The sequence below is a fragment of the Alexandromys fortis genome, unplaced genomic scaffold, assembly GCF_014885135.2.
Source record: "Alexandromys fortis isolate MF-2015 unplaced genomic scaffold, M_Fortis_MF-2015_v1.1 scaffold_180, whole genome shotgun sequence".
Classification (NCBI taxonomy): domain Eukaryota; kingdom Metazoa; phylum Chordata; class Mammalia; order Rodentia; family Cricetidae; genus Alexandromys; species Alexandromys fortis.
In genome coordinates this window covers 3357318-3371580 of record NW_026068143.1, presented here as the reverse complement: position 1 = coordinate 3371580, position 14263 = coordinate 3357318, and the positions used below count along the sequence as shown (strand labels likewise).

General features: G+C 34.7%; 1 protein-coding gene across 6 annotated transcripts in view; it reads right to left on the bottom strand.

Moving 5' to 3' along the window:
* The window catches only part of Diaph2 (diaphanous related formin 2), a 773854-nt gene that overhangs the window by 217319 nt on the left and 542272 nt on the right, over nt 1-14263 (bottom strand). For all 6 annotated transcript variants that reach the window (XM_050126860.1, XM_050126858.1, XM_050126856.1 and 3 more), the window contains one exon: nt 10422-10586. In XM_050126860.1, coding sequence (XP_049982817.1) covers nt 10422-10586 — 165 coding nt within the window. The remainder of the gene's footprint in view (nt 1-10421; nt 10587-14263) is intronic.

Here is a 14263-nt window from a genome sequence, read left to right as displayed (position 1 = left end):
GGACCCAGCAATACCACTCTTGGGAATATACCCAAGAGATGCCCTATCATACAACAAAAGTATATGCTCAACTATGTTCATAGCAGCATTGTTTGTAATAGCCAGAACCTGGAAACAACTGAGATGCCCTTCAATGGAAGAATGGATGAAGAAAGTATGGAATATATACATATTAGAGTACTACTCAGCAGTAAAAAACAATGACTTCTTGAATTTTGTATGCAACTGGACGGAAATAGAAAACACTATCTTAAGTGAGGTAAGCCAGATCCAAAAAGAGGAACATGGGATGTACTCACTCATAATTGTCTTCTAGCCATTAATAAAGGACAATTGAGCCTATAATTTGTGATCCTAGAGAAGCTAAATAAGAGGGTGAACCCAAAGGAAAACATATCGTCATCCTCTTGCTTTTTTTTTTCTATTTAAAAAAGAAAAGTTTTAAATGTGTTGTTGATGAAAGCAATATATTTAGAAATGGCATTAGGAAAAATACAGGTATCTTTTCATGGTTTTCTTCCTTTGTTACACTTAGCTTTTGTTTAAAGCATGCACTATAGCATGTTAGTAGGTAAATTTCCAATTTGCATATCCTTGAGATGACAGAACCATTGGCAAGACTCTTCTCACTGGATAGAATTCATCTGAACTTCTATGTCATATATTACATACATCCAATGATACAGGGTGTTTAGGAAAGCTATCTAAATGAAGTCTCCTAAACAGGAAATATTTTGATGGAGGAAGGTCATTGGCTAATAAAGAAACTGGCTTGGCCCATTTTATTGGTTAGAACATAGGTGGGTGGAGCAAACAGAGAATTCTGGGAGGAAGAGGAAGTGAGGTCAGACCTGACAGCTCTGCTCTCTGGAGCAGAGACGCCATGCTCAGGTCTCCTGGGTAGACTCGACAGCTCTGCTCTTTGGAGCAGAGACACCAAGCTCCGCTCTCCCAGGCAGCTCTGACCCAGGATGGACGGAGGCTAGAATTTCCCCAGTAAGCGCACCTTGGGGTGCTTACACACATTACTAGAAATGGGCTAGTCCAGGTGCGAGAGTTAGCTGAGAAGAGGCTAGATAGAAATGGGCCAAGTGGTGTTTAAATGAATACAGTTTGTGTGTTGTTATTTCAGGCATGAGCTAGCAGGCGGCCGGGGTGCTGGGGACACAGCCCCGACACTTCTTATTTCAACAATATTTAGTGAGGTTTACAGTTAAGGGGAAATTTATAACATGGAAATTAAAATATTTTAAAACTTTGTAACTAACTGATACAGATATTTGTCAGCTATTATTAGCTGGCCATTCTGTTTGGCATGGCTTTTCCTTCCCCAGTCTTTATGTTTTATCGTGCAGTATAATTTCCCTGATTATGTTTATTGTCTCACTTTAGCCCCTTACAAGTCACACTCCATGAGAGCAGAGACCTTTGTGTATTTTAATATACCAAAGGAAATTAAAGTCACAGTATTCAGGCCCAGATAAGTGTCTTTACAAGTAAGTACACAATAAATAATTATCGACTGAATGATAAAAGTGAGCAAGCAAGAAAGAAAAGTAAAACTACCTTCTGCTGAAGACCAACAGGGAGGGATAATAGAAAGATGCTTTCTATTTGCAGTTCCCAAGATGTATTCCGTAACTACTTAGACAAGTACTAGTATGCTCTTTCACAATAAAAGCGATTGGTTTGCCAGTAATAGATCAATACCATCACCTATTGGCTATGACCCAATCTTGGCTAACAGAATCTGAAGGAAAACTCTTCATAGATTCTTCCAGAAGAATATTTCTCCCAAATTAGAAAGAAGTCTTCATAGTATGTAACATCATCTTATAAAATATTAATGTATGTCCCTGTGATGCTTGGAATAAGTTGAAAGTACCAGTCAAATTTCCCATAGGGACAAAACACAGTTTTTGCAAAATCTTGATTTATAGATATCAACAAGGTACTGAATCAACTGCCTTTCTTCTACAGTTCTTGTAGTTGGAGAGAAAAACTATATTCTTCAGCCAATTTTTATCATATTTTCTCTCATTTGACTGCCTAAAGCATCCTGAAACACCATGAAAAATTGCAAACACCAAAACATAATAGCATGTTCAAAAAACAAAAAGACAAATTATTTTCAAACATAAAAATTCTTGAGCATAATATGTATATCCATAAAGTTACAGTAATAATTATAAATAAATTTCACCTACTTATTACAGCTGTTACCAAAAGGGCTACTTAAAAATTATTTTGTTCAGTGTTCAAATGGTATACAATTTTGAAAGTATTCTAGTGTTAAATTTTAAATATAGTATCAAGAAGACATTTAAATGAGGAGGAAATAGTAGAGAAACTTTATCTTAAAGTTTTATTTATAAGTTTATTTTAAGTTTTGTATTTTAGACTAAACAGCAAGTATCTGGAAGTATTTTCTGGTATATGTCATCTAATAACTGAAGATGGTTTATGACACTAAAAGTAATTAGCATTCAAATTAATAGTTAAAGATTGTGAGGGGCATCTATTTGTATGTTCTATCTAGAATAGTATCTTGTTCACCAGTAAAATTATGTTTATAATGATATTCATATTTAAGATAATATTGTAGTTTTTATACGTCTCTAATTTATATTAAGAGTAGGCAATAGAGGGGAAACAAACATACCATTTCAAATTCCACCTACCCTAGTTTCAGTAAGTTTGAGTCATTGTGTACTACTTGTGAAATTTGAAAACTAAAATACAATAATGCCATCAAACTGAATTCTCAATCAGATATAACAAGGATTAAGAAGGTTCCTTAAAGAACAGACTGAGCAGCTTCCATTTCAAATGCAAATATTTAAAAGGCTGTCTGGCCCATTTCCAGCTTTTGAGGAATGCTGTTCATTCTTTGACTTTCCCCTTACTGACTCATAAAGAATACCAGGCAAGCCTGAATGCCACAAAAGAGTTCTTATGGAAAGCAAATCAAAGGAGATACATCAATACAAATAATAGTTGTTTCATAACTAAAATTATAATATGGTTCAAGCATTTTAAACAACAATAACAAAAAAAAAAGCCATTTAAGAGACTTTATTTCAGACTATTGAAATTTTGATCAAGAAGAAAATGTGAAGAAAACGTGGGAAAATACATGTTCACATAGATATATTCAGGATATCTGTTCTCATTTTAAATCACATTAGTTTTGTTGGGGAATTTTTTGGTAATTGCCAGTTGTTTATATTATAAACAGTTTTCATTTATAAACAGACAGACACTGTTGTTAGGTAAGTAATAGTTTTACATCAAAAGGCACAGCAGGTACTGTGCTAGGAAATGCTAGGAATAGGCCTGGGTATCCAGTCACCATTACTGATTTAAGGATCCTTGTCTTGAGGAAGTATGATGGGTGTGTATTGTGTTTAAAACAAAAGTAAGATTCCACTGGTCCCTTTATAGGTGGTGTACAACCACAGTGATTGTCAGCAAGCTGCCAAGACCAGGTGCTGGTAAAAAGACACCATCAACTGAGCCAATTAACATTTTTTTATCACAACTAAAGACGTTCCAGTAGATGGCAATATCCACTAAATTCTGATGGATATTTCCCCACAAGCACAGTCAATTATCACAAGTTAAAAATTTTTAGAATTTAAACTTTCATAATACATTCTGTCTATTTTAAGATAAACAAACTCACATTTTAGATACATATATGCGTGCCTGGAAAGATATATATTCCAAGGTATTAATACTGATTAGATTTTGAAATGAATAACCAATTATTTTTTGTAATTTTGTCTATATGTTATGATTTTCTTTCAATTTGCATGCATGGCTGATAATAAAAATAATTTAAAAAAAACTATCTGAACCAGGATATTTTGAACAATATAGACAATATTATTAACAAAAAACAAGGTTTCCAAAGTGCTTTAATTTATCTAGTACAGATTTTGCTTGTAAATTTGGATTTTCTAAGTGATACTAATAAAACCAAAAGTCCTTAGCAGATAACCCTGAAGCAGACTTTTTCTTCTTTCACTCATGCATATTATTGGTATCTTTCACATATGGGCTTTACCTACCAGATGCCATTAGTATCCACTCCTTAGTTGTGAGAACCAAAAAAGTCTCCAGATCTTGCCAAATGTCCTTTGGAAGACAAATTCACCCCTGGTTGAGATGCACTGGCCTAAACTAATAGCATACAAATCAGTCTCTCAGGGTTGCTTTTGCTAGATAATCTGCCTCAATTGCCCTATTGTTCAGTACAGCTGTCAGTCCATAAGAATTAAATGAAGCTTGGTTACTGCTCATCTAAGCATATGGTGGATAACCTCTAGATCGTAATAATTAGCTTATAACTACGTCTCCAGGAATAAAATTGTTGTTTTTCCACTTTGAACTCAGCATGGAGCTCTAGGAAACAATACATATTTACCACTAAACTTAAAAATCAAAAGAAGCTTGAGGAGAATAAAAGAGAGAGAACATCTTTGGTCATAAAGGAAGAAAATCTGAACGCATCCACTTTGCACATGTCTCCCTTTCAGAGTCTTCTTTAAATCCCACCAAATGAAAGCATGTCCCCTGTGTCCTTACATGCTTTCCATATGCACTAATCCTCACTCACAATTTGTTCCCACTGGAGTGGAGTTCTGGAGGGCAAACGTTTTCAACTTCTTTTCTTTGGCGACTTAGGTTCACTTATTGTTTTCTTAATCCATTAAATCATCCAGACATATCCTTAGCTGTTAGCACTGTATTTAATCTATACAAGAAAAATTACAGCACTATACACTGGGATTGGGGAGATGAATGAGTGTTGGGGAGGCCTGCTTGGAGGAAGTGATTTGAACCAATTGATCAGCAACTGGAGGAGGTAGGAGGCAGGGGAAAAGGAAAAGAGGAAGATAAAAATTGCTCAGTGGGCATGATTCTAAGCAGTACTGCTTTGAACTGGCTTATACAGTGTCTAGGGAGGCTTTTCTGATTAAAGATTGATTAGTGAATAAACAAAGATGAAGCAGAATGAAAAAAAAAACTAAGAAAGCTGAGAGGTAGCATGGTTGCATTAAGTTCAAGGATTTTTCCAGTTCAGGTTACAGTAAGCATACTCCAAGTGACCTTAAGGTACTTTTGGCCAGTCTCAGGAACCCTGACAAGGTCAACTTATATCTGGTACGGCATATCTTAGAATTATGTCACTTCTTAAGCGTAACTCAAAAATAACTTATTTATACTTGGAACATGGCTATGAAAAATTCTATATGACATATTGACAGAACGAAAGATACTGCATTTTGTATAGTGTTTCTAATTCTTAGTAGACTTTAACATGAAAAGAGATCATTAAAATGATTTGTCTAATATGTTCACAGTTAACTATTTAGATTTTATAAAGGGTAAAATTTAGCTTGTCATATGCAATTCTGATCATTTTTAGAAACATTTATGATACTTTAAGTCTTATAATATTAACGAAAAGTCTATACACATATTTTGAAACCCTTCACACTAGTAAATTTCTTTACAATGTTGCAGAATTTGGAGTTTCTTTACACTATATAAACCATTATAATATATTCCTTTAGTTCTTTATAACATAATGGTTAGTTTTTCTATATAAGGAACAATCATATCAGAAAAAATAGGACATCCATTTCTAACCCAAAGTAAACAGTAAAAAAGAATACAACAGTTGAGAGCTGACATCTTTTTGTAAAGGAGAAGTCAATGATAGCCATATATAATACACTCAAGTCTTTCGACAGCTCTGGAATGAGGAATTCTGGTCAAATATTCTACTTAATAGAATTGCCATATATTTTACATGGTTCTCCTATTTTCAAAGAGTTGCAATAGATCAAAATATACCGAGGCCTATGTAGCTAGGGTGGTCGCAGCTGAGCTCAAAGGGAATTATCTGGGTGTATGTGATTAACTAGAGGGAATGGGTAGGCCCTTAGGGCTGTATTTGCATGACAGGATTTATGCTGGCATTTTATTTATTCTTGGCTTCTAGAAAAGGGAAGTTATAAGCTGTGATGACTGAACAAAAGAGGAAGGAGGGCAGTGAGGGGTTTATGGTATTAGTCTTTCAGGAAGCTAGGACTTAAAACATTTTTTAGAGTTTCTAAGGAGAAGGAGGTCAGGAGAGAAGGGAAAGAAACTGTTTTTATGAAGTGTTCTATGAATCATGACTTCTTAAGCACTCAAGAACTTGTGGCAAAAATTGGCACAGCAGGACACTGTACTTTGGGCCTGTCGTCCATATTTCCGTAGAAGGTGACTCAAAACAGCTTTATGGGAAAAAAGATCTTGTCCAGTTGAGAACTAGAGCAATATATGGCAAATTGTCTTGTCCAATTTCCTAGCTGACTTGTGAGCAAATGTCAAAGGGTAACCATAGATAACATGTAATCAACATGCATGCAAGTATGTGGTAACTCCAGATGTGCCCATGGGAATACAAACTGTAGGAGTTTGAGTTCAGTTTGAGGAGCGGTAGGGAGAAGAGATTATTAGGAATGTTTGGATTATTGTTACTAAGGCAACCTGCCTCTGAATTACTAGAGACTTGGGAGTGATAAGATTTTAGACAACAGTTTTATTACTGATTAAGACTTTACTTGGTTAAACAAAGTGTTTCATTTTTAAGCCCATTATTTTTTGCCTTTTCTTTTTGAAGGGGTACAGCACTAATCATTCATTTAAATGTGAAGAGCTTAGGAAATTAAGGTTTTAAAATGTGTCAAATAACTTAGTCCTCTTAGATCAGGAATTATATACACAATCTTTGTCTGTAAAAACTCACCCTTGCCTCTTTAAATTCAAACTGCCTTTAATGAAGAATGAAAATGTTCTGTATATTACCAATTTAGTCCTGAGTCTAACAAAATGAAGATGCTCATTTTTGTTTATCAGTTACAGTTTAGACTCAAGGAAGATCAAAGTACTCTCAAGGGGATGATGGCATAAGGCAAATGAGGACTTCTTAAAATTAAGTGTTTCTATGACTTGAGAAATGCCTCAGTATTTAAGTGAACTTGCTGCTTTTCTAGAGAACCCAGACTGAATCTCCAGAACCTTCATGGTGGCTCACAACCCTCTATAACTCCAGTTCTAGGCTTGTGAAAGCACCGGTATAAAAGCAATGTACAGACATACATCAGGCATAACACTCATGCATATAAAATATGAGATTTTTTTTAAAAAAAAAGTTAAAGAGTAGATCTGTGCATTAAAATTTGAAGTATATCCATAAGTGAAAATGGTTACACAGATATCCCTAACAGAATATTTTTTCATGTTGGGTTTTCTCCTAGAATTAATGCAGTTTCCTATAACATTTCATATATTTTGAATAGCAGTTTTTCTGTTTGTTTGGTTTTTGTGTGTGTGTGTGTGTGTTTGTACTGCTTTACAAAATTAAAGGAGAAGCCTGGCACTGTGGTCTATGCATGTAATCATAGCACTAAAAGGATGGAGGCAGGAGGACCAACTAATATAAGGCTAGCCTGAGTACTTGAAAACATGTCTCAAAACAAAAGTTAAGAGTTTAAAGGAATCATTTTTTAACACAGAATATTATTTCTGAAAATGACATACTAGTGCCTGCGTTGTTATAATTCCCTATAGGACCAAGTAAATATTTTAACAATTACATGTTAGCGTGTCAGACTTTCTTTATTACTGAATCTGGATTACCAAAGTTTTTCTCTGTTCTGCCAAACTCTAGCATCTCTTAGGAACTCATTGCTGTCTTTTTCTGATTCTACCTTCAAGATTTGACTTTTCCTAATGTAGAAAGAATCACAGATATGGTTGTGAGTCAAAACTAAAATAGTGTCTATAAGGTTAGAAAAATTGACTGAGTCAAGAAACATTTCAGAAGTACAAGATGCCATTTATCCTCCTAACACATTCACCATTTTAATGCTTATGTAAAAGCTATTCCCAAGTTTATTTATCAAATAAACTGTTGCACATATTTATTTTGTTGAGGGAAAAATCTGTTGGAATAATTAATAGTTATAAAAACATCTTTTTAAGTTCTGTCAATACATTTAACAACTTTACAAAGTTTTATTCCTCTATTTCTAGTATATGAGGTATAGAATGAAGACACACACAACAAATATTTATTGAGTGCCTGGGTAACATACTGTTTATTAAAAAACACACTCAGAAGCAGCAGAAATCTGACAGATTTAAAAGAGAAAAGAAGTATTTTCTATAATTTATTTGGAGCTATGAATGTTATTGAAGTAAAATACTTGCCTCAAACACTTTTCCAACAGCTGAAATTAATTTTCATATTGTATGGTGGTGAAACATATAAGGCTCACTGGTTCTGAATATTCTATTCAAAATATCTCAAAGAAAAGAGTATTTGTGCAGTCAACTATTTGAACTAGTAGAGTGATTGAAGCAAAAAGGAGAATAGGCAAAAAGATGTTTATTTAAACAGTACATAAATATGGAATTGAGTTTCTTCCATAAAATATTCAACTTGAATTTAGGGGTTATTAAATAATGTTGCCTCTATGCCATTTTAAAAACTGACGAAATCTCAGATAAAAGAACTAATAAGGCAATCTACATTATGAATTTGGAGATGTATCTAATTATATATATATATATATCATATACATATAAATCTATGTCTTGAATAGCTTCAATATACTCACTAGCTGAGTGATAGATAATATACATGATATTAACAATGAATAGATCACTATCCCCTAGATATTTCCTAATTTCTTTTTCCATCATTGGAATGTGAGAATTTTGAAAAAGGACTTAATCTATAATGTCAGCTCTTTTTCTTTATTTCTGTATTTTCTATCTCTCAGAAGATGACTGAGGAAGCTTTTTTTGTCATATGCATTTTGTTTATGCTACACATGCCAAATAGATGTCCCAAGATGAAACTCTGAGCTCATTTGGAAGTCATTTTTGGTAGCACATGAATCAGAACTCTTATTTTCTTCTCAGCACTACTGGTATTTTATTGCTTCCATCTATAGTCCAATATGCTTTTAGTGCTAAGAACCCTGAGGCCAAACACACAAAGCACTAAGAAAATAGGAACTTCTAGCGATTCCAATTTTTGTCTCTCTTTTGGGGTTCTTCTCTCCCCTGAGAGAGTGAAATCACTTTAAGCTCACCATGAAACAGGAACATGGTGAGCATCAGTGATTGAATGAAGCCGGAGATGTTGATTTAGGAGTCTTTGACTTATAGGTCAGGTGTAAAACCCTTAAACATGTTTATCAAAGTCTGCTTGTCAAACTCCTATGGATTTTTTTCCAGACTCTGTCCAAATGTCAAGGTCCTTATGAAGACTTTTCTGGTCACTACAAGCAGAATTAGTCTCTTCCTACTTTGTATTATTACTATATCCTAACATATTACTATATGTCAACACACAGTAAATTCTAATGAATGTACTGCCTCGACTCATAGAAAATAGACAAACAGTTTCTTCCCTTAATGTCTGGCTCAGCACATCAAATCAAGCTGATTCTCAATAAGTAATTAAAAGAATGGTCAGAGAATAAATAATAATACCCTTCATTTGCACATCATAGGTTACAGGAAATCAATGCTCAGAGAGGTTACATGAACGACCCAATTCAAGACTGCCAATAAGTTGTACACCAAGTTTGTATGTCAGAAAAGTTAACCACAGGAAAAGATTAACAATAATAATGAAAGTAATCAATTATACCAATGTCTTATAATAAAAGATATTTACAACCTTTGAGTTGGTTACCTCGGGAATCTTTCATTTAATTATTGAGATCTCTAATTGACCTGAACTATGGAAAGAGAAACTAGAGATAGGAGTGTTACTCATGTGTTTATGCATCCATATTATATTTATAATTTTCACAGTTTGAAAATTGTCTGACTACTTTTTATGAGCTCTCTTATTGCTAACACAGAGTAATTATGGGTGAGCTGAAAAATTAAATATGTATCTTCGTTAAGGTTCAAAAGCCAATCTCAGCTTTTATTTTCAGCAAGGACATAAAAAGCAATTAAGATATTTATCAAAGTTTGGTGTAGTTTGTACTACTACCAGAGTTGTTGGTTCAACTTTTCAGATATGCCCTGATTTTTATCTAAAGAAGTAGGAGGAAGTGGTTTCCCCAAGACTATTCTTATCTAAAATTGTCTAAGTCCTATTTAAATCAAACCACTTTATGGGGCAATATCACTGATTAAGAGTCCCACTTAACAAATAACTGTTTTGGTGACAGGAAGACATCTCAAATGACAAATAATATGGCTGTTGACCTTCTTGCTGGGGATAAAGGTCTATAACATGGAATAAGTACAGTCATTAGATGTATAAAGATGTCAATTCAAGTTTTTAAAAACCAATCAACAGGACTTACCATGTTTTAAAATACATTACTCACCAAAAATAGGCTTCTGAAGTTGTTGAGATCACCAAAAAAGTCTTCTATAGTTACTGTGTTTGGATCAAAAATGAAGTATTCTCCCAGGTTCTCATAAAGCTTCACCATATTGTTGTGCATGGTGGACAATTTTTCATATTGCTCTCTGGCATTCTTTGTAAAGCTGTAACTTTGCATTAAGGAATGTGATCCTTATAATATTTCAGAGGCACTGTAAATACACACACACACACACATTTGTTTGCTAGAACTGCCATGATAAAGTACCACATACTGGGTGCTTTCAACAACACAATTTTTTTCATATATCCAGAGGCTAGAACTCTGAGTGAAAGGTAAGTTTCTTATGCGGCCTCTCTCGTGGTGGCTTGCAGAACGCTGCCTTCTTGTGTAATTCCTTACTTGTTTGGTTGTGTGTGTTCAAATCCCCATTTCATAAAAGGCTATCTTTCATGTAGTATAAACACATAACTTAATAATTTTTTATCTTAATTACCTCTTTCTTCAAATATAGTTCATTCTGAGGAACTTCCAATTTGGAGGAACTTGGATGAAGTATGGTGTGTGTAGGGCACATCACACAAGTAAGTACAAGGGTTATCGCAGTTATATAGCTCACCAGCTTTGAAAATCTTTTAACTGGACAGAAACGTTTCATATATAACATGTAGGACAGCTTGTTAGAACATATTTGTTAAATAAAACCACATAGATGCATAATCAGGAAACTACCTCCATTTCTGTATGTATGAATTTATTATATGTGTGTATATAAATATATGTATATCCATGTAGAAATACATATAAAATATACATAGCCCATATGAAGATGAAAGGAATAGAAAAAAGAAAGGTCCCTCTTACCATTCTTTCACCTTCTTCCTCTAAAGCACCCGAAAAAGAATTCTTTTAATTACCTGTTGAATAAGTTCTATGACCTTTAGTCCAGTGATGCCAACTTTATACCTATAGGAAAAAGATGACATTGCCTCTAAAGAACATCATAGAGATGTACAATAGTGTGTTTTGTTAAATTGTTCCCATTTTTTTTCTCACACTTGGCTTTCCATGACTATGTATTCTTCATCAAAACTTTTGCTTAAAATATACACTCAACTCTCATTGGCATGTTCAATTCTGTCATCTCTCATGTCACAGAAAATGTAAATTTCCATGTGCAGCAGACACTGCTCATTTGTTTCCTGGCTGCCCAGGCCGCAAATAATAATATAGAAACTATATTAATTAAACACCATTTGGCCAATGGCTTAGACTTCTTATTAGCTAACTCTTGCATCTTAAATTAACCCATTTCTATTAATTTGTGAATCACCATGGGGTTATGGTAAGATTCTGACTGGCAGCTCACGTATTTCTCTTTTCGCAGCTACATGGTATCTCCCTGACTCCGCCTACTTTCTCTCTATATGTCTGTTAGGATTGCAGTCTGGCTTTACTGAGCCATTGGACAAAAAAAGCTTCTTTAATAACCAATGATAATAAAACATGTTTATAGCATGCAGAGGAGAATCCCACATCAATGTGGTGGCTCATGCTTGTAATCATGCATTTAAGTTTAGTCTGTGCTACACAGCAAGACCTTGTCTAAAATTAAAACTTTATGTAATATTCTACCTATCTATGTATCTATCTATGTATGTATCTATGTATGTATCTATATATCTCTATTAATGTTTTAAAACTATTGAAAATAAATTGTAAAATGAACTTTTATGACTAATAAATACAAAACCATGATTATGCTGACTAAAATTTCTAGTTCTGCACTAAGTATGATGAATATTTTAAAGACTTACATATGGTCTTTCTTCTTCGGTGAGGTAATTGTTGAATGCTAATTCATAGGAGTGTAGAGAACAGTAAGGGAATAATTGTGAAGAAAAGAGGAAGCCAAATCAACATTTAAAATTGGAGTTAAGTTCATTAAAAATGACGGGTGATCATAGAAGTAAAGTTGTAACATGGGTCCAAATGTACTTCCAGTGGGCATACCACTTTGGTTTTTCTAATGGAAGCAATGCAGAAATCAGGTCATTTCTGTAAAATTATTCTACAGCTGACACTTACAGTATATACCATGATTTTGAAAATGAGATATCACTTATCTATGGTCTTTTTAATACTGCTTAACTATTAGCACTAACTCTCTGCTAAAAAGTATAATTAAATCATTCAGCCCTCAAGTCTATTGTGACATTAATAGACCTGAAAGAATGAATACTTTTATAACTGCCTTTTTTCATAATATGCACATGCTCCATATACATTTTGATTTTATTATTGAAAAGTACCTCCATATAATTTTTACTTTTAACACTATGTTTGGATATTAAACATCCTGTTTCAGTGGAGCAGAAATGAAACAGTAGTCTTTATTTCTAAGCACAGAATTTAAGTGATTGTTTTATTTCCTTACTGCCCCCCCCTACACACACACAAAGAAAAAAAGAAAAAGGAAAAGAAAAATAAAGATTCATGCCAGAAACATACTGGGCAGAAACACATTGCAAAGGTCACTTAAGTGTAATCATTTGTAATGTAGATTATGAAAATGTATATTTCAGGATGTCCAACTTCTGTAAACCAGTGAAAAAGTCAAAGCTAACAAGAAAGGCAAAGTTCGGCTGAGGAGCTCCATCTGGACTGGTGAGTGTGTGCTATCCAGCAGCGGATTGTCCCGGAAGAGAGCACAAACCCCCCTCCCCAAGCTCCTTCTGCAGGGCTGTCTATCTTACACACGACCTCCCCCCCCCCAAGATGCTTGCCTGATCTGCAAGGTCCTTTGCTTAGGAACAGGTTTCTGCTCCTACACTAAGGCTACCCACCCAGAGCAGTGAGTGCCTGCCTACTACTGGGAAGGCCTCAAAAACCCCCAAAGGGAGTGCAGGTACCTTCAGCTTACGTGGCATGGTCTCCTGTGTTCTACACATCCCCGCCCTGCCCCCCAAGCTCCCCCTTTTGTCTGCGGGTCATTGGACTACCAGTCGTCCATGTTTTGGTGCTGAGGAGTTTCATCTGGACGACAACGGTTCCTGCTTCTACACTGAGGAGATACACCCAGAGAGTCAGTCACAGCAAAGTCTGGACCAAGACACCAGACCTCTCCTGGCTCGATTTGAAGGAAGAGATGGGAAGGCACCAATGAAAGAATTCCTCCAACAACCTGAAAGGCTACATGAAATCACCAGAATCCAGGGATCCAGAAATAAGAAGAATTGTACACCCTACTCCAGAAAAATTAGAAGAAATAGACTCAAAAGTGAATTATATGAAAATAATGGAGGACCTTAAACAGGAGGTGAAAAACTGCCATAAACATTTAGAGATTACAAACAAAAAGGGAGAGGAAATGAATAAATTGCTCAAAGATACCCAAGAAAACCAAGAGAAACAAGAAAAAGCAATCAAACAGGTAAGGGAAACGGTTCAGGACTTGAAGAATGAAATGGAAGTAATGAAGAAAACACAAACCGAGGGAAGGATGGAGATGGAAAATCTGGGTAAACAAACAGGAACTACAAAGACAAGTACTACCAACAAATTACAAGAGATAGAAGAAAGAATATCAGATACTGAAGATACCATAGAGAAAATAAACACACTGATCAAAGAAAACAGCAAAACCAACAAATTCTCATCACAAAACATTCAGGAAATATGGGACACAATAAAAAGACCAAACCTAAGAATAATTGGAGTAGAAGAAGGAGAAGAGGTGCAACTCAACGGCCCAGAAAATATATTTAATAAAATTATAGAAGAAAACTTTCCCAACCTAAAGAAAGATGTACCTATGAAGGTTCAAGAAGCATACAGAACAC